General features: G+C 38.2%; 2 protein-coding genes across 2 annotated transcripts in view; one reads left to right on the top strand and one right to left on the bottom strand.

The window, feature by feature from the left end:
• Positions 1-13: 13 nt before the first annotated feature.
• Positions 14-9,371, bottom strand: LOC141777165 (serine/threonine-protein kinase MAK-like). The gene is made up of 14 exons (XM_074651200.1): positions 9,271-9,371; positions 7,883-7,937; positions 6,809-6,930; positions 6,168-6,250; positions 5,380-5,512; positions 4,594-4,765; positions 4,253-4,420; positions 3,275-3,589; positions 3,007-3,188; positions 2,063-2,172; positions 1,801-1,908; positions 811-930; positions 440-517; positions 14-343 (listed from the first exon to the last, which is right to left on the bottom strand). The coding sequence occupies exons 1-14, from the start codon at positions 9,369-9,371 to the stop codon at positions 198-200; spliced, it is 1,893 nt and encodes a 630-aa protein (XP_074507301.1). The 3' UTR covers positions 14-197.
• Positions 9,372-12,925: 3,554 nt separating this feature from the next.
• Positions 12,926-26,408, top strand: part of LOC141777573 (guanine nucleotide-binding protein G(olf) subunit alpha) — a 67,761-nt gene continuing 54,278 nt past the window's right edge. Inside the window, exon 1 of the mRNA XM_074651964.1 lies at positions 12,926-13,792. Within this exon, the coding sequence (XP_074508065.1) occupies positions 13,270-13,792 (523 nt within the window). The 5' untranslated portion in view covers positions 12,926-13,269. The remainder of the gene's footprint in view (positions 13,793-26,408) is intronic.

Genomic DNA, 26,408 nt, shown 5'->3' with positions numbered 1-26,408 from the left:
CATCATTTTCTACAATAAAAAATACTGACCGTAGAAGTTATGGGGCACTAGCACAACACTGAACAATATTTAATAGCGTGGCAAATGTAACAAAAGACTACTAGGAAACACTTCTCCTCTGACGTCTGTATTTCCTGGCTAAAGTGCAGTGGGAATTTTTCCCATGAGTCACTGGTGGAGCAGAGCGGACTGCGGTGCTACTGGTGGCCTCCGTATTTGGCGGTCCAGTCTACTCGTCCGTGCACTGGCTGCATGTTTGTGCTCCTTGGAAATGTGTTTGTTCCTGTAGATCTGGATCCAGGGATCTGAGGATTCTGAGATCTGTTCCTCCACCCTTCATGTTCTGGGAGATTATCGTGTGAGAGAGAAGGAAAGTGTGTTTAGGCTAAACTCGGAAAGCTGCATTTTTTGTGCTCATAGTGCAGATTTTTTTTATTACCTTCGTTTGAGAGCGGCAGTTTATTTGAGGAGGTCTTGCTCTTGGACGATTTGATTTTCGAATCAACTCTTAGATCAACTACAAGAGTGGATACAAGTGGGTAAAATTCAGGTTGAAAGACATGACACTAGTAAGACTCTTCATCAGTGACAATCCTCTCAGACTCTTCTATCTTTAAGTACTTGTTTCTAACTCCAGGGGGCGCTTTTGCTAAAGTATGATGGAAAAGACTAGTCATGAAGAAACTGCCCTCCAAACACAAAGAATTAGCTTACTGTACCATCTGACCCGGGCCTGATTGGTGCCAAGAAGCATCACTGCACCAAGAAAAGTCTGACTCAACCATAAAATGTGCTCTTGTTGTGACTCACTAGCAGAGGTGCCTCCTATCGGTGCCAGTGCAGTCCTCTGTCGAGCTGATCCTGTTTCAGGCTTCTGAGAAGAGGACATGTGTGTCTTGTTTGCGTCATTGGAGTTGCTCATGAAGGAGTCTGGAAAGGACAATGAATGAAGAATGAGATGACATCCATTCCTCAGATGTAATTACTTAGTTACTTTTTAATTGCTTCATCTTGAGATTTCAACAATGTCAATAATCTCCAAATGACAGAAAGGTAGAGACACATCCCCATAAGTCACAAATACCGCCTGTAATTCTGTGATTTCCTCCTAAATGTGAGAGATACCTTTGGAAAGATCAAGATCCTCCAGGGTCTTTTCTTTTAGAGGCTGTTTATCTGTTAGTTTAGGAAGACTAATGTCTAAAACAAGAAAAATAATAATAATAAAATAAGAAATCTGAAGTGTACAAAGATTGCGTGCTGTAAACGATAAATGACAGTGTTGTGAATGATGAACGGTCGACAGTTGATTATCAGATCAACACTGTTTCAAATTGTCAATCAAGTTTATCAAATCAATTGACAATTTATCACTCTATTTTTCAATTCACATACATTTTCATCATCTCCATTATTAATTCGTAAGCATTTTCATCACTTCCTTTTCTTCAATTCCTTTTTGTTACGTTCACTCTTGAGGCCACTTTCCTTAAATGATAAATGGCAATTATGTGTTGTGAATGATGAATGTAAGATGGTGAAAATGATGAAACATGGCTCTGTTTTCATCATATCACGACTATTTTAGTCAAATTGGCTATAAATGAATCAAACCACTTGATAATTTACCACTCCATTTTTCATTTCACATCCATTTCCATCACCTCCATTTTTATCAATAAATTTGTGTTACTTCCACCCTTCATAGTTTGTTGCATCAGGTCAGAACAACCAGAAAATGTACACTGCTGGTTTAGAATGTATACCAGTGTGGTAAAAAAGAGTCCAAGTCTTTCTTACCTTTATTTAGAGGAAAGTCCAGCATCTGTCCTCTGGTGAAACACGAGCTGCCACACAAGTTTCTGCCGACAACCAGGCCTCCTACTGACCAGTTATTTGGTTTTATGCCTGAAAAGGACAAACTCAAGAGTGAACTCACTGTACCTGAGCTATCACACTAATTCGCCCACATCTGATGGAACTATGCCATATTTAGATCACTCCTTGGGGAGGCAGAAGAAATAAAGAGGAAACTGTTCAACAATCGATAATTTTTTCTCACCAGGCAGATATCTGGACTGGCGGAGGTAGTGTTGCTTGGCAGACAAGGTGCTGGAGTCAGCTCTGTTGCTCAGCAGCTTTGCTCCTGTGTTGTTCTTGGACTCTGGAAATCTAGAAAAAATGTATTACTATTAGAGCTGTCAATCGATTAAAATATTTAATTGCGATTATTCTCATGATTGTCCATAGTTAATCGCGATTAATCGCAAATTAATTGCACATTTTCTGTTCAAAATGTACCTTGAAGGGAGATTTGTCAAGTATTTAATACTCTTATCAACATGGGAGTGGGCAAATATGCTGCTTTATGCAAATGTATGTATATATTTATTATTGGAAATCAATTAACAACACAATACAATGACAAATATTGTCCAGAAACCCTCACAGGTACTGCATTGAGCATAAAAAATATGCTCAAATCATAACATGGTAAACTCAAGCCCAACAGGCAACAACAGCTGTCAGTGTGTCAGTGTGCTGACTTGATTATGACTGGCCCCAAACTGCATGTGATTATTATAAAGTGGGCATGTCTGTAAAGGGGAGACTCGTGGGTACCCAGAGAACCCATTTTCATTCACATATCTTGAGGTCAGAGGTCAAGAGACCCCTTTGAAAATGGACATGCCAGTTTTTCCTCGCCAAAATGTAGTTCGGAGCGTTATTTAACCTCCTTCGCGACAAGCTAGTATAACATGGTTGGTACCAATAGACCATACATCCTTTGATTTTCTAGTTTCATATGATACAGGTATCTTCACTCTAGCTTTAAAACTGAGCCCGCTACAACCTAAAAATCTAAAAATGGCGTTAATGCTGTAAAGAAATTAGTGGCGTTAAAAGGAATTTGCGTTAACGTGTTATTACCGCGTTAACTTTGACAGCCCTAATTACTCTATTTGTTTTCCACAACTGTTTTGCATGAAAATTAAGAGATCTAACCGACAGCTGGGCCCGTCCAGTGCCCTGTCCTTCAGAGAGCTGATGGTGGGTTTTTTGGAGATGGAGACTCCAGCGTCTGAATCCTCACTGTCGTCCCAGCTGTCAACGGACCTGAAAGACGTCTGGCCCAATCGGCGACGTCCTGTCCTCACTCCAGTCATGTTCTCTGCTCCTGTGGGAGGCTTTAAAATGAACATGCATACAAAGAAGAATAAATGAAGTCCCAAGAAGGTCCGATAGTGACATTTAGAAGCTGAGTGATACCTACAGCCTGCCAGCTCATCGGCTGCCTGTTTTTCACCAGGCTGAGAGGTTCCTGCTGCCCTTCTGTCAGCGTGGAGGAACACATTGCTGGTTTTGTGCTTCGCTCCACACTGTCCTGAGGTAGCAGTATCTGCTGAGGGGACTGCTGGGTGAGAGACTGGCTGCAGGTCTGTGTCCTATTTGGCTTGCCGGACTCTAGGTCCGTCTTACAGAGGGACAGAGGCTTTGTTTCTGCAGGTGCCTGAGCCTTGTGCTGCTCCGAGTACTTCAGAGGAGCACCAAGCGCCTGGCCCACATGGAAGTATGGATACCGTAGAGCCTGAAACACAAACAGTACAAAACAAAGGAAAAATATCCTCAATAACATTGTTTTTTATGTGTATCATATCGGGGGATCTATTAGCAGAAATGGAATATAATATTCATAACTATGTTTTCTTTACTGTATAATTGTGAATGTGAATGTATACTTAAGAATCGTCTTTTCGTTAGCTTAGCATGAGCCCTTCATATGTACATAGGGAGCGGGAGTCCGCCACGTTTTACTGCTTGGGCCGGAGTCGATAATGTCTCTCGCTCAGGAGTTAACCCCCGTCACTCTATGATACACTTTATGATAATCACATGCAGTTTGGGGCAACTCATAGTCAAGTCTTTAGTTTGCCATGTTATGATTTGAGCATATTTTTTATGCTAAATGCAGTACCTGTGAGGGTTTCTGGACAATATTTGTCATTGTTTTGTGTTGTTAATTGATTTCCAATAATAAATATATACATACATTTGCATAAAGCCGCATATTTTCCCACTCCCATGATGATAAGAGTATTAAAATACTTGACAAATCTCCCTTTAAGGTACATTTTGAACAGATAAAAAATTTGCAATTAATTTGCGATTAATCGTGATTAAATATTTGAATTGATTGACAGCCCTAATTCCAAACAATCTACATTCAAAGTTAATGGGTTTTTAAATGTACCTGAGCAGCACTTGGTCTTTTCTCGGGGTCCCACTGCAGCATGTCTTTCATCAGTGTGATCGCCCCGTTGCTGGCGTTGGGGATCAGCGATCTCAGGCTGGTGGGGACATACTTTGGAAAGCGGAAGTTCATTGAGGTGGCCAGGTTGTAGCCCTCAGGCCAGTCTGACTGATGTGATGAGAGAAAACAACAACAACAGATTAAATAGTTTGATGTTAGCATCGTAGAATGAAAAGGGCCCAAAGCAGAGAGGATGTCACCATGATATAAGAGATACTGGTTGGTTACGTCCACCACGACAGCAGAACCACATCATGTGACATTTTGTTGTGATGGTTCACCTTCTTCAGGGTTCCCAGCACCTGACAGATCTTGAAGATCTCGTCCACCTCGCTGTTGCCGGGGAACAGGGGTCTGAGTGTGTAGAGCTCCGCCATGATGCATCCCACGGCCCAGATGTCGATGGGCGAGCTGTAGGAGTTTGACTTTAGCAGAACCTCTGGAGCTCGGTACCTGTCAGAACAGCACGGGCGGATTTATCGAACATTTGCATGCAATGGTTTAACTCTACTTTTGCTTAAATAACTCTTTTTTTCCATTTGATTTCTTCTTATCTTACACAGAATACATGTTTGTGTCTCTTACTAGCAACTAATGAGAGCTACTGCGTCGATTATTAATTAAAGGATCGGTTCACTCAAATAACAAAGGAGCATATTTTCTCACGTACCCCTGGTGGTATCCAGCAACATTGATAGTATTGGTTGGTTTGAATTGTCCAGGTTTTAAGACGTTTGTCTCTGAGATATCAGTGAGTGGTGCTCACAGCATTTATAAATTATATTTAAACAATTCGGATTGTTGTGTTTCCAATTCACCTCTATGATATTAATAATTGGTGAGAAAATATGTTTTTTTGTTTATGTAATTTGGGTAAACTAACTTTTAAAGAAAGAAATAGAAATACATTCAGCAATTTAATCTAAGAGTCTTTTTAAGGTACATGCTAAGTGTGCGTCAAAAGTTTGACTCAGGTCAGACTGCAGATCACAGCTCATTCTGTAGATCATATACATGAATCACTTGAACATTGCTCTGATATCATCTTGTAGATAAATCAGTCTCACCATCGTGTTGACACGTAATCAGTGTAAGGTGGCTGCGAGCGGATTTCCCTGGCTAGTCCAAAATCAGCAATCTTAACCAGCTCTGGGCCCATGCAGAGCAAGTTCTCCGGTTTCATGTCACGATGGAAATACCCTGAAAGACAAGAGACCGTCAAGTAAACATGTGCTGATGCTGATGTTTGTCTAGATTCGCATTATTTTCTCAAACTGAATAGTTATTGCCTCTAAGTTTCTACCACTATCACAACCACTACCACTTTACATGACTGTAGTGATGCATATCACAATTTGATCTGAAACACAGAGTTAAAACATCTCTGACAAAAAAAAAAATGTTTTAAAGGAACAGTGTGCAACATTTTGGGGGATCTATTAGCAGAAATGGAATATAATATTCCAGGTCTGTCAATCGATTAAATTTTTTTTTTAAAAACGAACAAACCAAACACTGGCTCTAGAGAGAGCCTTTCATGTTTTTACATAACCTGAAGGCCACCATAGTTCTCTGACACGCTTGTGAAACACGTTAATGTGAGCTGCTGAGTGTAAAACCACGGCACCGTCAGTCGCCGTCTGACTTCCGTTGCTCCTAAAGTAGTGTTATTATGGTAAGGATTTTGCACTCGGCGGCTCACGTTAACACAGTCTTGAAAAGGGAGGAGTGAGCGGAGGGTTGGTGTGGTTGCAATCTGCATCCACACCACTAGATGCTGCCAAATCCTACACACTGTACCTTTAACCGGACAAAGCACAGTGAAGTGAAGCGAAAGACAGCAGGAGTCTCTTACCGTGCTTATGCACAAATGCTAAGCCAGACAATACTTGGAACAGAATGTTCCTTATCTCATTTTCAGAAAACATCTTATCTTCCCTGGCAGCGGCAAACATAGTAAAAGACAAAAGAAAGAAAGAAGGGATAAAGAAAAAAACATTATCAACAAACAATCATGCCTTATTAGTGGGCACCAGCTCCCACTAACACTGAAACCAGTCCTGATAAGAGAGAAAAACTAGTTGAGTTAAGCTTTGGTACCACTCACACCTCCTCTTCTCACAGGAGAAGTGAGTCATTTAATCCTGTGATGCCTGATGTCTTATCAACCGTCCAGCACTTTCCGTTTTAGATATGTTGTTTTCAGCTTGATAACACAACATTTTATCAGACAGAAAAGACGCCAGAGTCAGTTTTTCTTCAGTCTGTGCTGTAAGTCACCTACCATGTTTATGAATAAAGGACAGTCCCTGTAATATCTGAAATGTCATGTTTCTGACGTCTGACTCAGGGAACAACTTGTTTCTGCAAAAACCGACCGGCACATGATGACTCAATCCGACCCAAATAATTCTCACATTCCCAGTGTAAATAAAAAAAATACACTTCAGAATTACAGTATATCACAGAAATATCTTGTTTATGATGTGCTCTTACCTTTCTTTCATGAGCTGATAGAGGTTTTCTTTCATGTACTCAAAGACAAAGTAGAGGCAGTCGTTTTCTCTGATAACTTCCCTCAGTTTCACCACATTGGCATGGTTCAGCTTCTTCAGTGACTGACAACACAAAGTATTTAGGAGACAATAGAGTCATTAAGAATCTGCTCATTATGTAAGCCTGAACACAGTGTTTGAAATCAGCTTTTTCACTCATCTAAAAAAGGCTGGTGTACAAAAGACATTACATGCCAAGAATAGTTTGATTGCTTTTTTATAACTCAGGTATTGTTAATCTAAATCGTTCTCATTCACTCATGCAGTGGATAAAGATTGTAATTTATCATGCAGTGCAACAGAATTCAAAATGACAGGAGAACATTTTGAAGCGTGACATCTTCTTCGTTTATTGTCGTGTTTTCACTGTCAAACAAAACCAAGTTAAGACTAGAGTTAGGACTAATGCTCATTTATAACTTATCTTTTTTATAACTCCTCAATAATATGTTAATATATCTGTTAATTATATGGTTAAAACCATTGGTTGGGCCTTTAAATATCAATTATAGCAAAAATATATCATTGGCAATTATTACACAGCTCTGTTGAATACTCGATTCTGATTGTTCAATCACGGCGTCTGTTGTTTCTTTATAGCAGACCGTTGCTATGTATAACAGACCGTTGCTATGTATAACAGACCGTTGCTATGGGTGCAGTTCTGATGTCTGACCCTGGCAGACCATTTTTGTGTCAAATTATTGATTTCTTAAGTAAGTAGTCTTGTAATAAGTGGGATAATGTACAGCTAGCGGGTCATTGTTGTGAAATAAACCCTGTCAGGGCGATGCTGTACAGTATCCCTTACATAATGTATATTAGATATAATTAGCTGTCCTAATAGCTCTACTTGATTTATTACTATTTATTACTTTAATATATGAATGTTGCAAAATCAAGCAGAAAGAGTGGTGGTTTAAAATGATAATATTGCCAAATATGTCAGTTATCGCTTATATACTGTATCTAAAAGCTGCTTTATCAACTAGTGGAGATTTCTAATTATTCTCACCTTCACCTCTCTGAGATTCAAACACTCATCCCAAGAATAAAACTTCCTCTTCATCCTGTTGAAAAAGAAAAACAGATGTGCATGACTATATGTTTTAATGTTGACATTCTGGGACACTAATATTGAAGGTGATTAGCCTCTTTTCCCAGCTGATTAGACTGTTGTCAAGCAATTAAATAGGCGTTATCAGTCGCTATAAGCCCCATATATGTAGGTCAATAGGGGCCTACTATGCCTACTAGTAGGTTTTATCATCTATTTACATGGTAGATGACCGAAAAAAAGATATAAAAGAACACGACAGCGACATGTAGCGACTTTAGTAATTATGACAGGAGCAGAAGTGGAAGTCAGGCGCTATAAACACAGGGTTTTCACCGGGGAGACTGGAGTTTGCATCCCTTGTGAAACCAACAATGTGTAGTTGTCTTAGTGTTCATAGTTATTCTAACCCAAAACAAGATGTTTTTCCCCAGACTTATATTCGATACTCGATTCTGATTGGTCAATCACAGCGTTTTACAGTCTGTTATTTCTTTATAGCAGACCGTTGCTTTGTATAACAGGCCGTTGCTATGTATAACAGACCGTTGCTATGTATAACAGACCGTTGCTATGGGCGCAGTTTTGATGTCGGACTCTGGCGGACCATTTTTGTGTCAAACTATTGATTTCTTAAGTAAGTAGCCGTGTAGTAAGCGGTATAACGTACAGCTAGTGGGTCATTGTTGTGAAATAAACCCCTTCAGGGCAATGCAAGACCCTTCCACTCCGGGTCGGGGTTTATTTCACAACAATGACCAGCTCGTTGTACATTATCCCTTACATAGTAGTAAAAACAGCGTCCTGGGCTACATTGTTGAAATGTTTTACATGTGTGACCTGATTTAACCTTTCTTCCCATACTCTAGGGTCAACACTATGTGGTGTGCTTTCACTCCTTTCACTGTCATCAGTAGTATCAGCTTGCACTATAACCTTACATTTACAAACAGTGCCTGGAGGAGCCTCGTGAAACATTCATTATTAATTTCTTGCCAAAGATCTTAAACAGCTCATCCTTTAAAATGTGGTCTACAGGCAAATAAAGACTTTGTGACAATATACAGTAAGTAAAAAAGCATCTGTGCACCTCAAAATGATCCTAAATCTTGTCATTCCAGGTGCTTTATTACTCTAAAATGCCTATACATGATGCACACCAAGGCAAAACCTTTGACTTAAATATTTGAGCAAGGTGCTTCACGGCTCTAGACTCAAACATGTCATGTTTGAGTCTGGAGCCGTGAAGCACCTTGCAGCAGTCCCTAAGGGTTTAATCAGCTTAATGCTTTGAGACAAAACAACACACAGTACGAACCTGGCATGCTTACCCGAGCTACACTCACCTCTTTATGGCCACCAGCTCCCCTGTGTCGTTGCTCTTTCCCAGGATCACGCTGCCATACGTGCCGTCCCCCAGCTGCTTCAGCGTGGTGTAGCGGTTCATCATCCACAGAGAGCCCAGCCTCTCCTTCACCGAGGTGCCTTGACAGTCCCACACAGTCCAACAGTTGGTCCTTGTAAGCACAGTAACATCGCTGGTGATCTTGTGGTCTAGAGAGGTGTGTGAATGATATCTAAAACAACTTGACTGTCATTTGGAAAATGCTTTTGACCAAAGAACCATGAACTGACTGTTGACAACGATGCTCGCCTCCTGCTTTTCTTTTAAATCCAATTAACCCACATTTTCCAGTGGGTGGGACCTGAGAGAACACCGTGGCCAGACAGAACAAATTAGGGCATTTACAATGACATAATACTGTAGGTCAGAGGAGTCAAACTAGTCAGCTGATTACACTGTTGTCAGGCTATTAAATAGGTGTTATTAGTTCCTATAAGCGCCATAGATGTGGGTCAATAGGGGCCTACTATGTCTACTAGTAGGTTTTATCATCTAGTGACATGGTAGATCACTGAAAGAATGTATAAAAGAACATGACAGCGACCTCTAACTACCGTAGTAATTATGACAGGAGCATGAGCAGAAGTCAGGCGCTGTAGTGTAGACAGTGTGAAACTCCATAAGTGGAGGTCGGGGACGATGGATGGGACACAAAACACAAGGTTTTCACCCAGGAGCCTGGAGTTTGCGTCCCATGTGAAAACAACAATGTGTGATTGTCTTTGTGTTAATAGTTATTTAACCCAAAACACAATGTTTTTCCCTAAATTTAAAGAAATCTAAAGAAGTTGTAGTTTTGTTGCCTAAACCTAAAGAAGTTGTAGTTTTGTTACCTAAACCTAAAGAAGTTGTAGTTTTATTACCTAAACCTAAAGAAGTTGTAGTTTTATTACCTAAACCTAAAGAGGTTGTTGTTTTGTTACCTAAACCTAAAGAAGTTGTAGTTTTATTACCTAAACCTAAAGAGGTTGTTGTTTTGTTACCTAAACCTAAAGAAGTTGTAGTTTCGGTTGTATTAACCAGTGGGCCCATGGTTAAAAAATTGCTATTGGGTATCTATTGTAAATAAAAATAATAATCAAGTTGGTGTTCGCGACTCCCAGAGTTTAGTTTTGTTTAGTTTTAACAGCTAGCGCCTAGGCGTTGTCCAATGTGCTCCAGGCACTCTGGATTTTTGATGCATTATGTGACTTTTCCCCTTTTTCCTCCCTGACTGCCGGAAATCCCCCGTCAGAAATTCATGTGTGACCCCCTTTGGGGTCTCGACCCCCAGGTTGAGAACCACTGCCCTAATCAACCACAACCACAAAGCCTAATACACCAACCAAGCCAAACTTATCACTAAGTTTAGCCTTGACCTCTTAATCCCTCCCTAACTGATCCTGATAAATCTATTGCAGAGGCACCATTAAGACAGGGAGACACATGCAGGAATACAGCAAAACAGAGAGCACAATAAAAGAAGAAACTAACAACAAGGAAAAAATACAACAAGTGGAGTGAGGACGGGATGAAGGGAGCCATTGAAAAGGATAGTGGAGGCAGGGAACACACTTATGGTTCAGGGCATGGAATGTGCCAAAATCAACTCAATTCATTTTTTACCTTAAGCATTTTTGTTTTACCTCAATTAAATGTATTCAATGAAATTTGGGGGGAGAGAATTAAGGGATGGAGTGGGTTGTTGTGACAATGAGGAGAGGCAGCTTTATATTGCATGAATTGTCGACGGATTTTTAAACCTTCAGTAATAAAGTTTAACAGAAATGAACATGGAGTCTTAATTCTTAATGATGAACAGGAAATGTTAAATGTGCATGTGAAATGATGTGAAAGTATGAATTAAATTGTGCAATAAATGTGCTCCCACTAGCCTAAATCAATGATAAAATGTGCTGTCCCAATCACCCAAATGTTACAAAAAAAAAAGAAAAAGTTTTGGGTCAGTTTACACAAAGGGGTATGACTGCCATGCCTCCTTGGAATATGATAGAACCTTCTTTCCTCCTCAAATGGATAGGTAACATCTTCAATATTACAGAATGTATCATGTGTTGGGCATTTGTTTTTATTTATGGCAAGAAAGCTTAAAGACGGAAATTCAAACACTGTCCCAATCATCCTTAATTCACTCATAATACTTAATTGATGTTTAGATTAGATTCTTTTTTTGGCTTTTTGGCTTTATTTGATAGAGATAGTGATAGTGTTGGAAGGGGGAGAGAGAGAGGGGACGACATGCAGCAAAGGGCCATGGGTCGGACCTGAACACCGGGCCACTGCGGCAAAGACACAGCCAGGTTACCAGGTGAGCTACCAGGGCGCCCTGTACTCTGCATAATTGATTCCATTATCAAAAGTCAAGTGACATGCTATGAACCTGGGGTTTTAGGGTGTCTGAGGGTCAGTTGCCAATCCAGCCTTGTATTTAGGTTATATAGTGCAAATTAGTCTATTAATCCATTTCCTTTAAAATTACATGGGGCTTACTACTTGACCCAAAAGCTGAACTATTACTTTACCAACATATGCTTGTGTTGTTGCAGTTATAGGAAAATTTACCTGAGATACTGTATTGTATTATGTTACAAGTGCTCCATCTAGTGGTTAGTTTTCAACCCTGCATCTGATTGTGATTTTGGCCCCTATAACCCAGGTAGACTCACCTTTTTCTGACTTCTAACTCCACAATCCAGTACTACAATGTTCACAGTCTTTGCACATGTTTTCAGTAACTATTTTCCAACATTTATAATGTGGTTAGAAACAAAAATCTGCTTTTAAGTTATTATACATTGTCACAAAGGACCACAATCGGTAAATACTTAATTCCAGTGGCCCCTCACCTAGAAACAATGTGTTGAACAAAGTGCAGGTGAGGAGACTGCTGTTGGGAGACTAAACAAAGGATTCAATTATATCTTAGACTGTATTGTGTGTACTTGTACGTTTTTACTGATTGCAAAATGAAAGAATTCCTTATTTGGTTGCGGAGCCCCCTGAGACCAACCTAACGACCCTTGAAAGGTCCCAGGACCCCAGTTTGAACACCGGATATTTCATCCCCATAATATTTACAGGAACACTTGAACTGTTTTGAGGCTCGAAATAGATCCTCTATATTTAGAGATTTGATAAATGACACACTGATTATGGAAATTTAGAAAACCTCACATTGATTAGAATAATTAATAAAAAGGCTGATGTAACGAAATGTGTAAATTAGGCTGGTAATAAATCCCAATGGGAACATAATAATAATAATAATGCCTCAATGATTTTAATTATCTGTGTGAATCAACTAAAAAAAAAAAAAAAAAAACTGTTTAAAAAGTTTAAATATCATTTACTTTTTTTTAAATTTTACTTTATTATTTTGGATATTTCCAAAAGTCTTGGCACATTTATTAGTATTTATAAAAAGAAAGCGCATTTGTGTGTGATTATTGTGATAATAAAGAGCAGGTTGCAGTAGGTGTCTTTAGGCATGCAGGCATGTTATGTGAGGAATGAGAGTCATGCCCAGCATCCTGGAGATGGTCATATACTGTAGTAGCGTGACGCGCCGTGCATTGCACCTAACAACTGTGCAGTCAGATTGTTGCCTAGCTGCGCAGCGGATAGTCGCGCTTTTTTTCCAAGGTTGTGCTTTTGGTTACTTACGGTAAGATGGACCCGCAGTGTCCACTAAAGGATCAGGTGATCCACTAACTACGAAGCGAAGGCTGACTGGGGAAAATGCAAAATGACATATAGCAAATGTCGGAGCATAATTCATTCACATTTTCGTCTGAATTTCGGACTTGACTCGCTGAGCCGCTGGAGCTCCAGTGTGACGATGGCTCGTTAGGGGCTCTCGTGTGGCGCAACTGCGATTTTTTTTGGGGATATTTTTTTAATTTATGAAAAATCACATTCACAGACAAATATTGGTTTCAACATGGGGCTGTGCTACAGTTTGCGTCCCCGGCTCTTCGGGGACCGGAGCGGGTCTATCTCCAACGCCACCTCGGACTCGGACCAGCCTCCGGACGCCGCCGTGCCGACCCGCGCCGTGGGAGCCCGCCAGGAGGACACCGGTACCGGGGAGACTTCGTCGCTACGCGGCGGAGGAGGAGGCGGCGGCCCGGTGCGCCCCGGGGACCCGGCCAGGCTGCCGGCCGCCGGGGAGCACCGCCGGGGAGACACCGGCACCGGCACCGACGGTGTGCTCATACAAAACGGAGGTGGAGGAGGAGGTGGTGGTGGTGGAGGTAGCGGCGGTAAGGGGACAGGGAAGGACCGCGGCCGACGCTTACAGCTGCTGCAAAAGACCAGCACCCAGAAGCAGAAAAACTGGGACAAATTGCTGGTGGAGGAGAAGGAGGCCGAGAAGGAGGCGAAGAAAGTCAGTAAGAACATTGACAGGGCGCTGAAGGAGCTGAAGCGGGAGTACAAGCAGACACATCGGCTGCTGCTGCTCGGTAGGTTCAGCCTCTCTCTTTCTCTCTGTCTGTCTGTTGTTGTTCCACTAGGAAGCCGTTTTATTATTAGAAACCAAAGCCTTACTGGCCTTAACACACATTATGTCACTAGTCTCTGGCGAGGCCTATTGCCACATCTGTTGGCTGGGCTGTGGAGACTACTACCCCCTGCGGCTGGCAATGACACATGATGAAGATGGACGTGTAGAGACACTGCTGGGCCTGCTGCCCTCTCACTGTTAGGAGCACATTTGGGGTTAGAAGGAAAAGAACAATTAAACATAATGTAGGCCATCAAAATTGACCAGTACACTCAGGTTTACTGACACCACTTAGCTTGTGGCTATTGGGCCATGTTTACTCTCAAAATTAGGACAGCCATAGTATAGTTTAGGAAAGTATATAGAGGACTACAGATGAAAGAAATAGACTTTGGTTTAACTGTGGCATATTTATAGTAATTCTTCTCAACAAGGTAGTAGGAGAGTATAGTGGCATGTAGCATAGTAGAGTATAGTAGAGTAAAGTGGCCTGTAGCATAGTAGAGTATAGTGGCCTGTAGCATAGTAGAGTATATTGGCCTGTAGTGTAGTAGAGTATAGTGGCCTGTAGCATAGAAGAGTATAGTAGAGTATAGTGGCCTGTAGCATAGTAGAGTATCGTAGAGTATAGTGGCCTGTAGCATAGTAGAGTATAGTGGCCTGTAGCATAGTAGAGTATAGTGGCCTGTAGTATAGTAGAGTATAGTGGCCTGTAGTATAGTAGAGTATAGTGGCCTGTAGCATAGAAGAGTATAGTAGAGTATAGTGGCCTGTAGCAAAGTAGAATATAGTAGAGTATAGTGGCCTGTAGCAAAGTAGAGTATAGTAGAGTATAGTGGCCTGTAGCATAGTAGAGTATAGTGGCCTGTAGCATAGTAGGGTATAGTAGAGTAGAGTATAGTGGCCTGTAGCATAGTAGAGTATCTTAGAGTATAGTGGCCTGTAGCAAAGTAGAGTATAGTAGAGTATAGTGGCCTGTAGCATAGTAGAGTATTGTAGAGTATAGTGGCCTGTAGCATAGTAGAGTATAGTAGAGTATAGTGGCCTGTAGCATAGTAGAGTATAGTAGAGTAGAGTATAGTGGCCTATAGCATAGTAGAGTATCATAGAGTATAGTGGCCTGTAGCATAGTAGAGTATAGTAGAGTATAGTGGCCTGTAGCATAGTAGAGTATAGTAGAGTATAGTGGCCTGTAGCATAGTAGAGTATAGTAAAGTATAGTGGCCTGTAGCATAGTCGAGTATAGTGGCCTGTAGCATAGTAGAGAATAGTAGAGTATAGTGGCCTGTAGCATAGTAGAGAATAGTAGAGTATAGTGGCCTGTAACATAGTAGAGAATAGTAGAGTATAGTGGCCTGTAACATAGTAGAGAATAGTAGAGTATAGTGGCCTGTAACATAGTAGAGAATAGTAGAGTATAGTGGCCTGTAGCATAGTCTAGAATAGTAGAGTATAGTGGCCTGTAGCATAGTAGAGTATAGTGGCCTTTAGCATAGTAGAGTATAGTGGCCTGTAGCATAGTAGAGTATAGTAGAGTATAGTGGCCTGTAGCATAGTAGAGTATAGTAGAGTATAGTGGCCTGTAGCATAGTAGTGTTGTAGCCTATAGTTTTATAGAGAGTATAATTTAGTTGGGATTAATATTCAAATATGTAGAGACCACTTAGCTTTTGGTATTGGGCTTGCCTTGTTTACTCTCAAAATTAGCACAGTATAGTATAGTGTAGTGTAGTGTAGTGTAGGAAAGTATAGTATAGTGTATAGAGTACCAGACTACAGACAAAAAAATAGACTTTGGTTTAATTGTGGCATATTTACAGTAATTCTTCTCTACAAGGTAGTATAGCAGAGTATAGTGGCCTGCAGCATAGTAGAGTATAGTAGAGTATACTGGCCTGTAGCATAGTGGAGTGTTGTAGCCTATAGTTTTATATAGAGTATAATTTAGTTGGCATTGAGTATTGTATATTATAATATAGTGTATTATAGTGGCCTTTTATGTAGTGTGACATCATTCTGTCCAGGGACAACAGATGAGAGCTAACATTTTGACACATTTACACATTTTATTTTTCATGAAGTGTTTTCAATAAATAAATGTATAGTGTGGCCTATAGTATAGTAGTATGTTGTAGAGTGTAATGTAAAGTATAGTTTAGTAGGCTTTAGTGTAAGACCATTTAGCTTTTGGCTACAGGGCTATGTTTGTTCTGAATATGATATAGTATAGTATAGTATAGTATAGTATAGTATAGTGTAGTGTAGGGAAGTATAGCATAGTGTATAGTATAGAGTACAGGACTACAGATGAAAAAATAGACTTTGGTTTAACTGTGGCATATTTACAGTAATAAAATAAAAGTAGTATAGTATAGTAGAGTATAATGGCCTGTCGCATAGTAGAGTGTTGTAGCCTATAGTTTTAAAGAGAGTATAATTTAGTAGGCATTAATATTAAAATATGTAGAGACCACTTAGCTTTTGGTTTTGGGCCTTGTTTACTCTGACAATTGGCATAGTATAGTAGAGTATAGTATATAGTGGCTTGTAGTGTTGTATAGTGTTATAGAGAAAATCATTTAGTTGGCTTTAGTATACAAAGCTGTATGGAGGCCACTTTACTTTTGGCTATAATGCCATGTTTTCTCTGAAAATTAGCATAATATAGTACAGTGTAAGTGTCCGGGACTTCGGACTAAAGTTTTTCAAATAAATCAAAATATATCCTAGATTAGAGTGTAGTGTAGGGACCTGAAATATAAGTATAGTAGAGTGTTGAATATTGTAATGTAGAATACAGTTTAGTTGGTTTTAGTATACAAAGAACACCCGGGGCCACATTTGCTATGGATAACAACATACTGGTAATATAATGTAGTACAGCATGGAATAGTAGATATAGAGTGTTGTAGATTGTAATATAGTGTATTATAGTGACCTTTTATGTAGTGTGACATCATTCTGTCCAGGGACAACAGATGAGAGCTAGCATTTTGAAACATTTACACATTTACAGTGAGGGTTTTCAATAAATAAATGTATAGTGAGGCCTGTAGTATAATTGCCTGTAGTAAAGTATAGTAGTATGTTGTATAGTGTAATGTAAAGTACAGTTTCGTAGGCTTTAGTGTACAATGATGTACTTATGGAAACCATTTAGCTTTGGCTATAGGGCTGTGTTTGTTCAGAATATAGTATAGTATGCTGTATTATAGTACAGTGCAGCAAAGTATAGTATAGTATAGTTTAGTATAGCGGCCTATGGTGTGGTGTGACATCTGTCGAGGGGCTACAGATAAAACAGAAGCGTTTGAATAACCGTGGCACATTTACAGTATGGTTTTTCAATAAGTAAATGTAATACAGTTTAGTATAGTGGCCTGTAGTGTAGTACAGTATACTTTTGTATAGTATAATATAAATTGTTTAACAGGCTATAGTATACAAATATGTTTAGTTTAGTTTAATTGAGAGAAGAGCGGTGCAAATGAATAAATACACATGCTATAAAAAAAAATGCCAGAATTAACCAAAAGGCTATTTTTCATCCCTGGACAAGGTGTTACAAAAGGCTTCCTAAAATACATCAAAACAGAACTAAAACAGGGCATGCAGTTTAAAAGGCTTCCTAAAATACATCAGAGCAAAAACCAAAGAACAGGGCATGCAGTTTAAAGATTGGAAAAGGACACACAGTTGTTAAAAGCAGTAGAAGCTGTAGTGACATATAGATACATATAGAACGACATTGCAGACAAGCAGGACATGTAGAGAGCAGCAGCAAAGTGAGTATAGTGCTGATGTGTGTGTGTATTAATCGGTTACTGAAGTGTTTAGTTGTCTGATGTGAACTGGAATGATGTTCCACTCTCTTGAACCAGGCTGATGGAATAGCTTTGCAATCTCCTCTTATGAGGCCACTTAGTATAGTATAGTATAATTTATTACACAGCTTTGTTGAATACTCTATTCTGATTGGTCAATCACGGTCTGTTATTTCTTAATAGCAGATCGTTGCTATAGGTGCAGTTCTGATGTAAACTCTGGCGAACCGTTTTTGTGTCAAGTTATCGATTTATTCACATTATCCCTTATACATAGTATAGGGGTGTGAATCTTTCGGTGTCTCATGATTCGATTTAGATTCTTTGGTCACGATTCGATTCAAAATCAATTCCCGATTCAGAATCGATTCGCGATTCAGTACATAGGGTGCTAATTTCAGGATCTACCGCAGTCCGCGGTGCGCTAATAAAGGCCGTTTGACAAATTATGGCATGAAATAAGCAAGTTTTTACATTTTAAAAAGTTATATCAAATGATAATAATGTAAACACACAGGCGGAAGGTAACATTTATTCATGCTAAACTTGCACAAATAATATATATATATATATATATATATATATATTTTTTTTTTTAGGGCTGTCAATCTGTTAAAATATTTAATCGCGATCAATCACATGATTATACGTAGTTAATCCTAAATTAATCACACATCTGTTATCTGTTCAAAACTGATCTTAAAGGGAGATGTTTCTAGTATTTAACACTCTTATCAACATGGTTGTGGGCAAATATGCTTGCTTTATGTAGATGTATGTATATATTTATTAAAACAATAGCAAATATTGTCCAGAAACCCTCACAGGTACTGCATTTAGCATAACAAAAATGCTCAAATCATAACATGGCAAACTGCAGCCCAACAGGCAACAACAGCTGTCAGTGTGTCAGTGTGCTGACTTGACTATGACTTTCCCAAAACTGCATGTGATTATCATAAAGTGGGCATGTCTGTAAAGGGGAGACTCGTGGGTACCCATAGAACCCATTTTCATTCACATATCTTGAGGTCAGAGGTCAAGGGACCCCTTTGAAAACGGCCATGACACTTTTTCCTTGCCAAAATTTAGCATATGTTTGGAGCGTTATTTAACTTCCTTCGCAGGAAGTAAGTATGACATAGTTGGGACCAATGGATTCCTTGGGTATTGTAGTTTCAAGGAGCCATCCCCTTGCCCAAATATTTACATATATTATAGGTTGAGTTTTTTTGTTTGCCATCATATTTTATCTATTCACATGCAAATTAATAGGTGTGTACCCCTCATTCTTGCTCTTCCAAATATCAAAATATACATCTGCAATCATTTTACATAGAGTATATCACCTGGTTTGCAGCTCTTTCGATGGCCTTTAATGTTTCTCTTTCAGCAGTGTTTACACATGCTTTCTTTTAATGCATTTTAATGTAAATGGAGTTTCTTTCCTCTGCTGCTATATGATTGATTAATTCATAATAAAAGTGTCTTAGTTGAACCCTTATCGGTTTAACTGTGTCCATATAGATTACAGGGCTTATATCAGTAATAGGTCATACATTTTAGTAGCTCACTGGAATCTCATAGTTTATGTAATCGAAATATCGGTGAGCAGCATCCCAGAAAATTCAGTGTGTTTCTAGATGGAGGTGTTGATGGAGTGTCAGGCCAGACCTCTTTGTTGTTTACTTGTATTTAGATTTAGAGTGTTATTTTACCAGTAACCATCTCTATATTGTACATGTAGGCTAACACAGTACTTACGTTTTCATAAAGGTCAATGCTTCACTTTCAAAAGAGAAAGTCTTGATCAGGAACAGGAGCTTTAAGTGTCATCACAGCTACTCTGATGAGGAAAACAACATATTTACATTAAAAACTTTCAGTTTTGACGCGCAAACTTAATACCATATTGCATGTATTTGCTTTACTTTAAACAGTGTAATGCTGCGTCGTTACTCTATATAATAAATGACTCCCAGTTTAATTTCCTGAGTAAACAGCTCCCACTAATTACACACAGGAAGAAATGGCTCATCCTAATGAAGTCACAAAGGGAAGTGTCATACATTCTTCCATGAGCCACTGTGTTGAATACAGTGTGTGTGTGTGAGACCTGTGTCATTTCAGCTTGTCATTATGGTTTGGGCGGCTTTCTTCACCACAATAGAATCACATTTATTATCTGTGTGTCCTGGTGCACCCAGGAGCCTTAGCAGCAGCCACAGGCCACTTCTGGTTTTTCCTTAAGAGGCCTTTTGGGACTTTATACCCTCCAGGTCTCCAGTAGGACTCCTGTTGCATGCCAGAGGACTGAGGTGGTTTGTGTTCCTCTGAAAGTGGACACCTTTCAAATAGTGTTACATTTCAAGGCAACGTATGCTAGCTAATCTGGGTCACTTTATCTGTTTGTATTTGCTGCAGGTATTTAGTTGAATAATGATAGCCATAAGGAGCTAATGTTTATCCTGAGCGGGCTGCCGTGTTCAGCTTGTGCTGGAGCTGGAATCCACCAGTTTGAGTCATATTTATAGTTATTTTATAATGTTTCATCATATGGATTCACATTTTTGGTATCTTATGGTATAATTTTAGACATAGTTCAACTCTCAAATTCTGGGTAGGTTTTTATAAAATATATAAATATGAAATACATTATTGATCATAGATGTCTCATTGCATGAGGTTTTGTTATTAAATATAGAACAGTTCAAATTCAGAAATGACAAAACAGCTTTTCTTGATGCTTTGGAAATATACCACAATGAATTAAATGTATAGTTATTTACTGAATTAGGACTGCACGATTTTGAAAAATAATTATTTTGACTGATATTGCAATTGCGATATGATTTGCAGATTTTAACATCATTGTTCTCAGTTTCATTGAAAAACATATTAAACTAATTATGGTGTATTTTTTGCGGGGATCTGTACCAAACAAAAATGTTTTCTTAAGTCTGTAGAATATGATGTGTGTAGGCCAAGACATCTATGTAGCACCACAATATTTCATTTAAAATGCTATTTTGACACACATTTCACCTTTAACAAATATTGCTTCTCCTGCGATATGAAAATTGCCGTAGGCCATATTGCGATTTTGATAAAATTTCGATTCATTGTGCAGCCCTATACTGAATATGAAAAGTAATTCTCGTTTCTGACAGACAGGGCTGTTTAAGTAATGCACACATATCACCTGCTCTAATTCAATTTAGGGGCAGTAAACCTGCTGAATTGAAGCTTTATACTATGAATCAAAGTTCAAAGTAAAGTGGCCTGATTTATTTTGTAGGACGTGGCTTGACAGTACAACAAACCGTACATGGCTCCAACAGGGTTATACATAAATTTTTTAAACAACCAGACCATTAAGCGGTTAGTCCATCTGTAGGAAATGGATACGCCATATTTTGATAATCAGAGTGCATCTGCATCTAGCAGTGTGGTTGCAGATTGCAACCTGGACCGTGTGCCAAGCGTGTAGAAAAACTACGGTGGCCACTGTGCCCAAAATATAGCATGTAGTATGCAAAAAAAAAAAGCAAAATCTACAGTATGCCAAAAATCAACCTAGATGTTGTATTGATTTAGAAAAAATCTCTAGTATGCATCGGACCAGTCTACCTCGACTATTGTATCCCATAATACTAAGCGCTGGAACGGCAAATCTATGGTCACAGCAACAGCATCCAAAAACTGCACGTTTTTTACCTTTTTCGTAGCTATTTCATCACTAAATTCTACAAATCTTTGAGGTGAGAAATCAACTGTGTCGATTTCAAATATTGCCAGTTTTATAAAATTGGAGGCGAATCGAGAAGTTGCTCCAACGTTTTCGGAGTTGAGAGGCTCCACACACTGCTGTGACCAGTTAGTTTAGCTTTGAGAATATCAAGTGAATGTACAGTGGAAGTTGCAGTTTGTACAGAAATAGATGCAGAGCGAGTAACGTTATCGACTCCAGCCCAAGCAGGAAAAGAAAACACAGTGTTTGGTTTTTCCGTTCTGGGCTACTGTAGAAACATGTCGGCCGGCTCCGTGGAGAGAGGATCCGCTCCATACGTAATATAACGTATATAAACACAACGATTCTTATTTTCAGGTAATTATACACTAAAGAAAACATACTTATTATCTTCCATTTCTGCCAATAGATCTCCCTAAATGTTACACACTGGTCCTTTTAAAGCAAAAAAGTCAAACCGTTATTGGTGCAAGCTTCTCAAATTTAAATATATTTGCTTGATTTCTTAGTCTTTTAGGGAACATTTGTCATTTTTCACTATATTCTGACATTTTATAGACCAACAACCTGTCGATTAATAAAGAAAGTAAACGAATAATAGATACTAAAATGATGTAACAGAAATAAATCTCTCTTTTTTAAAATACTTTTATTGTAATACAATCATGAATCAGTACAACCACAAAATGTCCAATATATTTACATGTATTTGCAATTTTTGGTATTTTATACAAAAATAATATATATACATTTGATACAAACAGAATGAGAGAACAAGATAGAAAGGAAATAAATCTCAGGTTACATTCCCAAAAAGTTTCTGACTATGTCCCCAGTGGCTGCAGGCTCCTATAAAAGTCTTTAAGAAGCTTCTCTATGTGAAATAGATCAGTAGTTCAGCTATCTGTTAAAGGAAAGGTGGTTTATGTTAATCATAATAAGAAAGAGTTGTGATGTGACTACCAGAGTTCAAATTATTCGCCTTCAATTTAGGGCTGCAACTAATGATTATTTTCATTGTTGATTCATCTGTTGATTATTTTCTCGATTAATCGATTAGTTGTTTGGTCTATAAAAAGTCAGAAAACGGTGAAAAATGTCAATCGGTGTTTCCCAAAGCCCAAGATGACGTCCTCAAATGTCTTGTTTTGTCCACAACTCAAAGATATTCAGTTTATTGTCTTAGAGGAGTAAAGAAACCAAAACATATTCACATTTAAGAAGCTGGAATCAGAATTTAGATTTTTTTTTCTTAAAAAAATTACTCAAACCGATTAATCGATTATCAAAATAGTGGCAATTAATTTAATATAGCTGAAAGCTAATTAATAAATCAATTAATCATGGCAGCTTTAAATCGTATCGCATCGCATTAGGAATGCAACTAATGATTATTTTCATTGTCAATTATTTTTTCGATTAATCGATTAGTTGTTTGGTCTATAAAATGTCAGAAAATTATGAAAAATGTCAATCAGTGTTTCACAAAGCCCAACATGACATCCTCAAATGTCTTGTTTTGTCCACAACTCAAAGATAAAACCAGAAAATATTCACATTAAGAAGCTGGAATCCAAGAATTGACAATTTTTTTTCTTAAAAAATACTCAAACTGATTAATCAATTATCAAAATAGTTGGCGATTAATTTAATAGTTGACAAATCAATTGATCGGTACAGCCCTTGATCAGTGAGTTTGTGTTTTAGACACGTGAAGTCAAATACATGATGTATTTTGTGTCATGAAAGGTATCAAACTTAATATGGACTCCTCTTGTGTCCTATTTGAAGGCACTATTTATTAGTCTCACGCCGTGTAAAAATGCAATAAAAACGTTTGATAATTCAATTCAGAAAATCTGAATTCCTTCAATTGAGTTCTTTCAGACTTCATACTTCAGTGCAGGAATACAGCGATGGGAACTGGAAGGCCAGTTCCGATTATTTCTTGGAAAGGAAGTGACTTTATTGTTCAGTCTCTTGGATCAGATTCTGTACAGGCCTGCGATAATATCTGCTACAGCTTTCCTAGATGTCCTTAACTGGCTGTTTCATATCTCAGCCTTATCACCCTTCATGAGCCTGAACAACAGGCTGCTAGCAATGTAGTGCCGAACTGAGGCAGGCAGGCCAATGAATAGCCTGTTGAAAGTCACTCATTGTCATGTTTTGTCTGTTTTTTTTGTGCTTGTGAAGCCATATTTTGGAAAAAAGCTCACTCATGTTGTCCCTCCCCTTTAATTCCCAGCAGAGCCAGGTGAACTTTGCTTCAGTCTAAATGGGTTTTTCATTGACCATTGCTGAACTTTGCTACTAAACTGACTTCCCAGTTAATGCAATGAGCAACAGGACGTACTGGAGTATGAATTATTGTCATGTTTATGATGCTGATAGCAGAATCAGCTGAATCAAAGTGAGCCACGCCACAGCAGAAGGACATTGGACTCTGTTTATTCTCCACGTTTTTGCTTACTGTATAATTTAGACTTTATCAAGAGCCTCTGCCTCTTAAGAGAGCGCTAAGTTCTTTCCAGCTTAGTAATAAAAAAATAAAAAAATCCAGGGAGGCTAATTTTAGCTGGATATCATTTGGGTGTGTGCCTCGTTTTTACAGTCCATGCTTCAGTTACAGTCCGGGCTAGTGAATAAGTGTTGAAGATTTATATAGTGTCAGATTAGGTTTATTCAGTTCAATGACCGGTATACTCTTTACCCAGCCAGAAGGCCCATGCATTTGACTGTAATTCATTTATTTATTTAAGCGCAATAATTTTGCAGTCTTCAAAATGAAACTGTGCATTGTTGAGCGTTGGTCATTGATTAGCAGCTATTTTTAAGGGCCTTTGTGGTTGCCAGTTTTCCAGTACTGCTCCATTATCAGTCTGAAAATAGTAAAAACATCTTTGTCAGACTTTGAAAACAGAATTTACTTACAATAGAGTATTTTTAGATAGTTGTATCGCTACGTTTACTCAAGCAAAGGATATGAAAACTACTCCAACACTGCACATGTACACATACTGACATTATAGAAGATAACTGCTGCTATTACTTACAAATATCGTAATGATAGTTTAAAGCTCCCCTCCAGACATGTTGGAAGACATGAAAATAATCTGCTTTGAATAATGATTTGTATCTGATGTGGTTTTACCACGAAAAAAGTTCACTTACCTTGTTAAGAATTACTTCTACTCCTTCCTTCTCATTGAAGAATCCACAATCAATGAATATGCAAATTAGGACTGTCACAATATCAGATTTTCAATTTTCGGGGCCAAAAGAATTCATGATTACGATATTATCACGATATCTATAGAGAATACAAAATAATTCTAATAATGCTATCAGTCAAATTCATCTTTAACTTTGTTTATTGTGCGTTTTGTCTCTTTTTTGGCAAATTAATTACACTCAAAATACGAGTGTAGGGAGGTGGAGAGGTCTGTAACCATAACTGTACATATAAAACGATTTAAGAGGTGCTGGATTATTTACATTATACAGTGTTATCATATGTGTATTATTAACATGATATCAATATTTCATTTTTAAATATCAGGTTATTGTCAAACACCAGTATGTCGCGACCAGGGTTATTTTAGTTATTATAATAACTAACACTAAAATGAAAATAATCAGTGTAAAATATTTTTAAACTAAATAAAAACTAAATCCTTAAAGAAAAACTAAACTAAAACTATAATTCCTGGTTATATACTAATACAAATAAGATAAAAATTAACATAAATTAATTTCAGTTTTAGTATTTTAGCTATAATAATATATCATTACCGAAAAAAGGAAACGGCATGAATTTCCCTCAACTCTCGTGACATTGAACCACAGAAACTGAACGGACTTGACCTTCCAGGAGATGGCACTATGCCACAAACGGACACTAAATTAGTGCAAAGATTAAATATTAAACATTATGGCCATTCCTGCACAATTCTCCAACCATGTATTTTGTATGTGTATGTATCTACTTCTGAGACATTATAGCTGGCCCTAACAAAAACAAACTAAAACTAAATATATAAACCTAAAACTAAATATTTCTGAAAAACTGAAAGTAAACTAAAACCAGCAGACATGCTGAAAACTAACTAAAACTAAACTGAAATGAAATTGAAAAGTCTAAACTAAAACTAAATAAAAACTAATTCAAAAATTCCAAACTATTATAATTAGGGCTGTCATTTCGTTTTAACGCCACTAATTTCTTTAACGTGTTAACGCAATCGATCTTTGGTAGGTTGTAGCACGCTCAGTTTTAAAGCTAGTGCTTTAATACTTATATAATAAATATTATTTATGATATATAATTTATACCATATATTATATAATTAATGCTAAATTTAGGCGAGGAAAAAACGGTCATGGCCATTTTCAAAGGGGTCCCTTGACCTCTGACCTCAAGATATGTGATTGAAAATGGGTTCTGTGGGTACCCACGAGTCTCCCCTTTACAGACATGCCCACTTTATGATAATCACATGCAGTTTGGGGCAAGTCATAGTCAAGTCAGCACACTGACACACTGACAGCTGTTGTTGCCTGTTGGGCTGCAGTTTGCCATGTTATGATTTGAACATATATTTTTTACACTAAATGCAGTACCTATGAGGGTTTCTGGACAATATTTGTCATTGTTTTGTTTTCTTAATAGTTTTCAGATAATAAATATATACATATATTTGCATAAAGCAGCATCATTTGCGATTAATTGCAATTAACTATGCCCTACTGAATATATAAAAACTAAATGTATAAAAAATATTTCTGAAAAACTGAAACTAAATTGAAAAGTCAAAACTAAAACAATTAATTGAAAATTCTAAACTATTATCACCTTGGTTGCGACACCCCTGATGCAAATATTGTTCATATAAGTTTAACTGCTGGACACAAGATGTCTCCTCCTACTTCACTGATAAGTCAGTTATCAGTATATGTGAACTGGATGCTCCAAATTTCTAAAATACATTTGTGTAGCT

Source organism: Sebastes fasciatus, chromosome 11 (genome assembly GCF_043250625.1).
Source record: "Sebastes fasciatus isolate fSebFas1 chromosome 11, fSebFas1.pri, whole genome shotgun sequence".
In the NCBI taxonomy this organism is placed as follows: Eukaryota; Metazoa; Chordata; class Actinopteri; order Perciformes; family Sebastidae; genus Sebastes; species Sebastes fasciatus.
The sequence above is the reverse complement of the archived record's forward strand: the minus strand, read 5'-3'. Positions and strand labels throughout refer to the sequence as shown.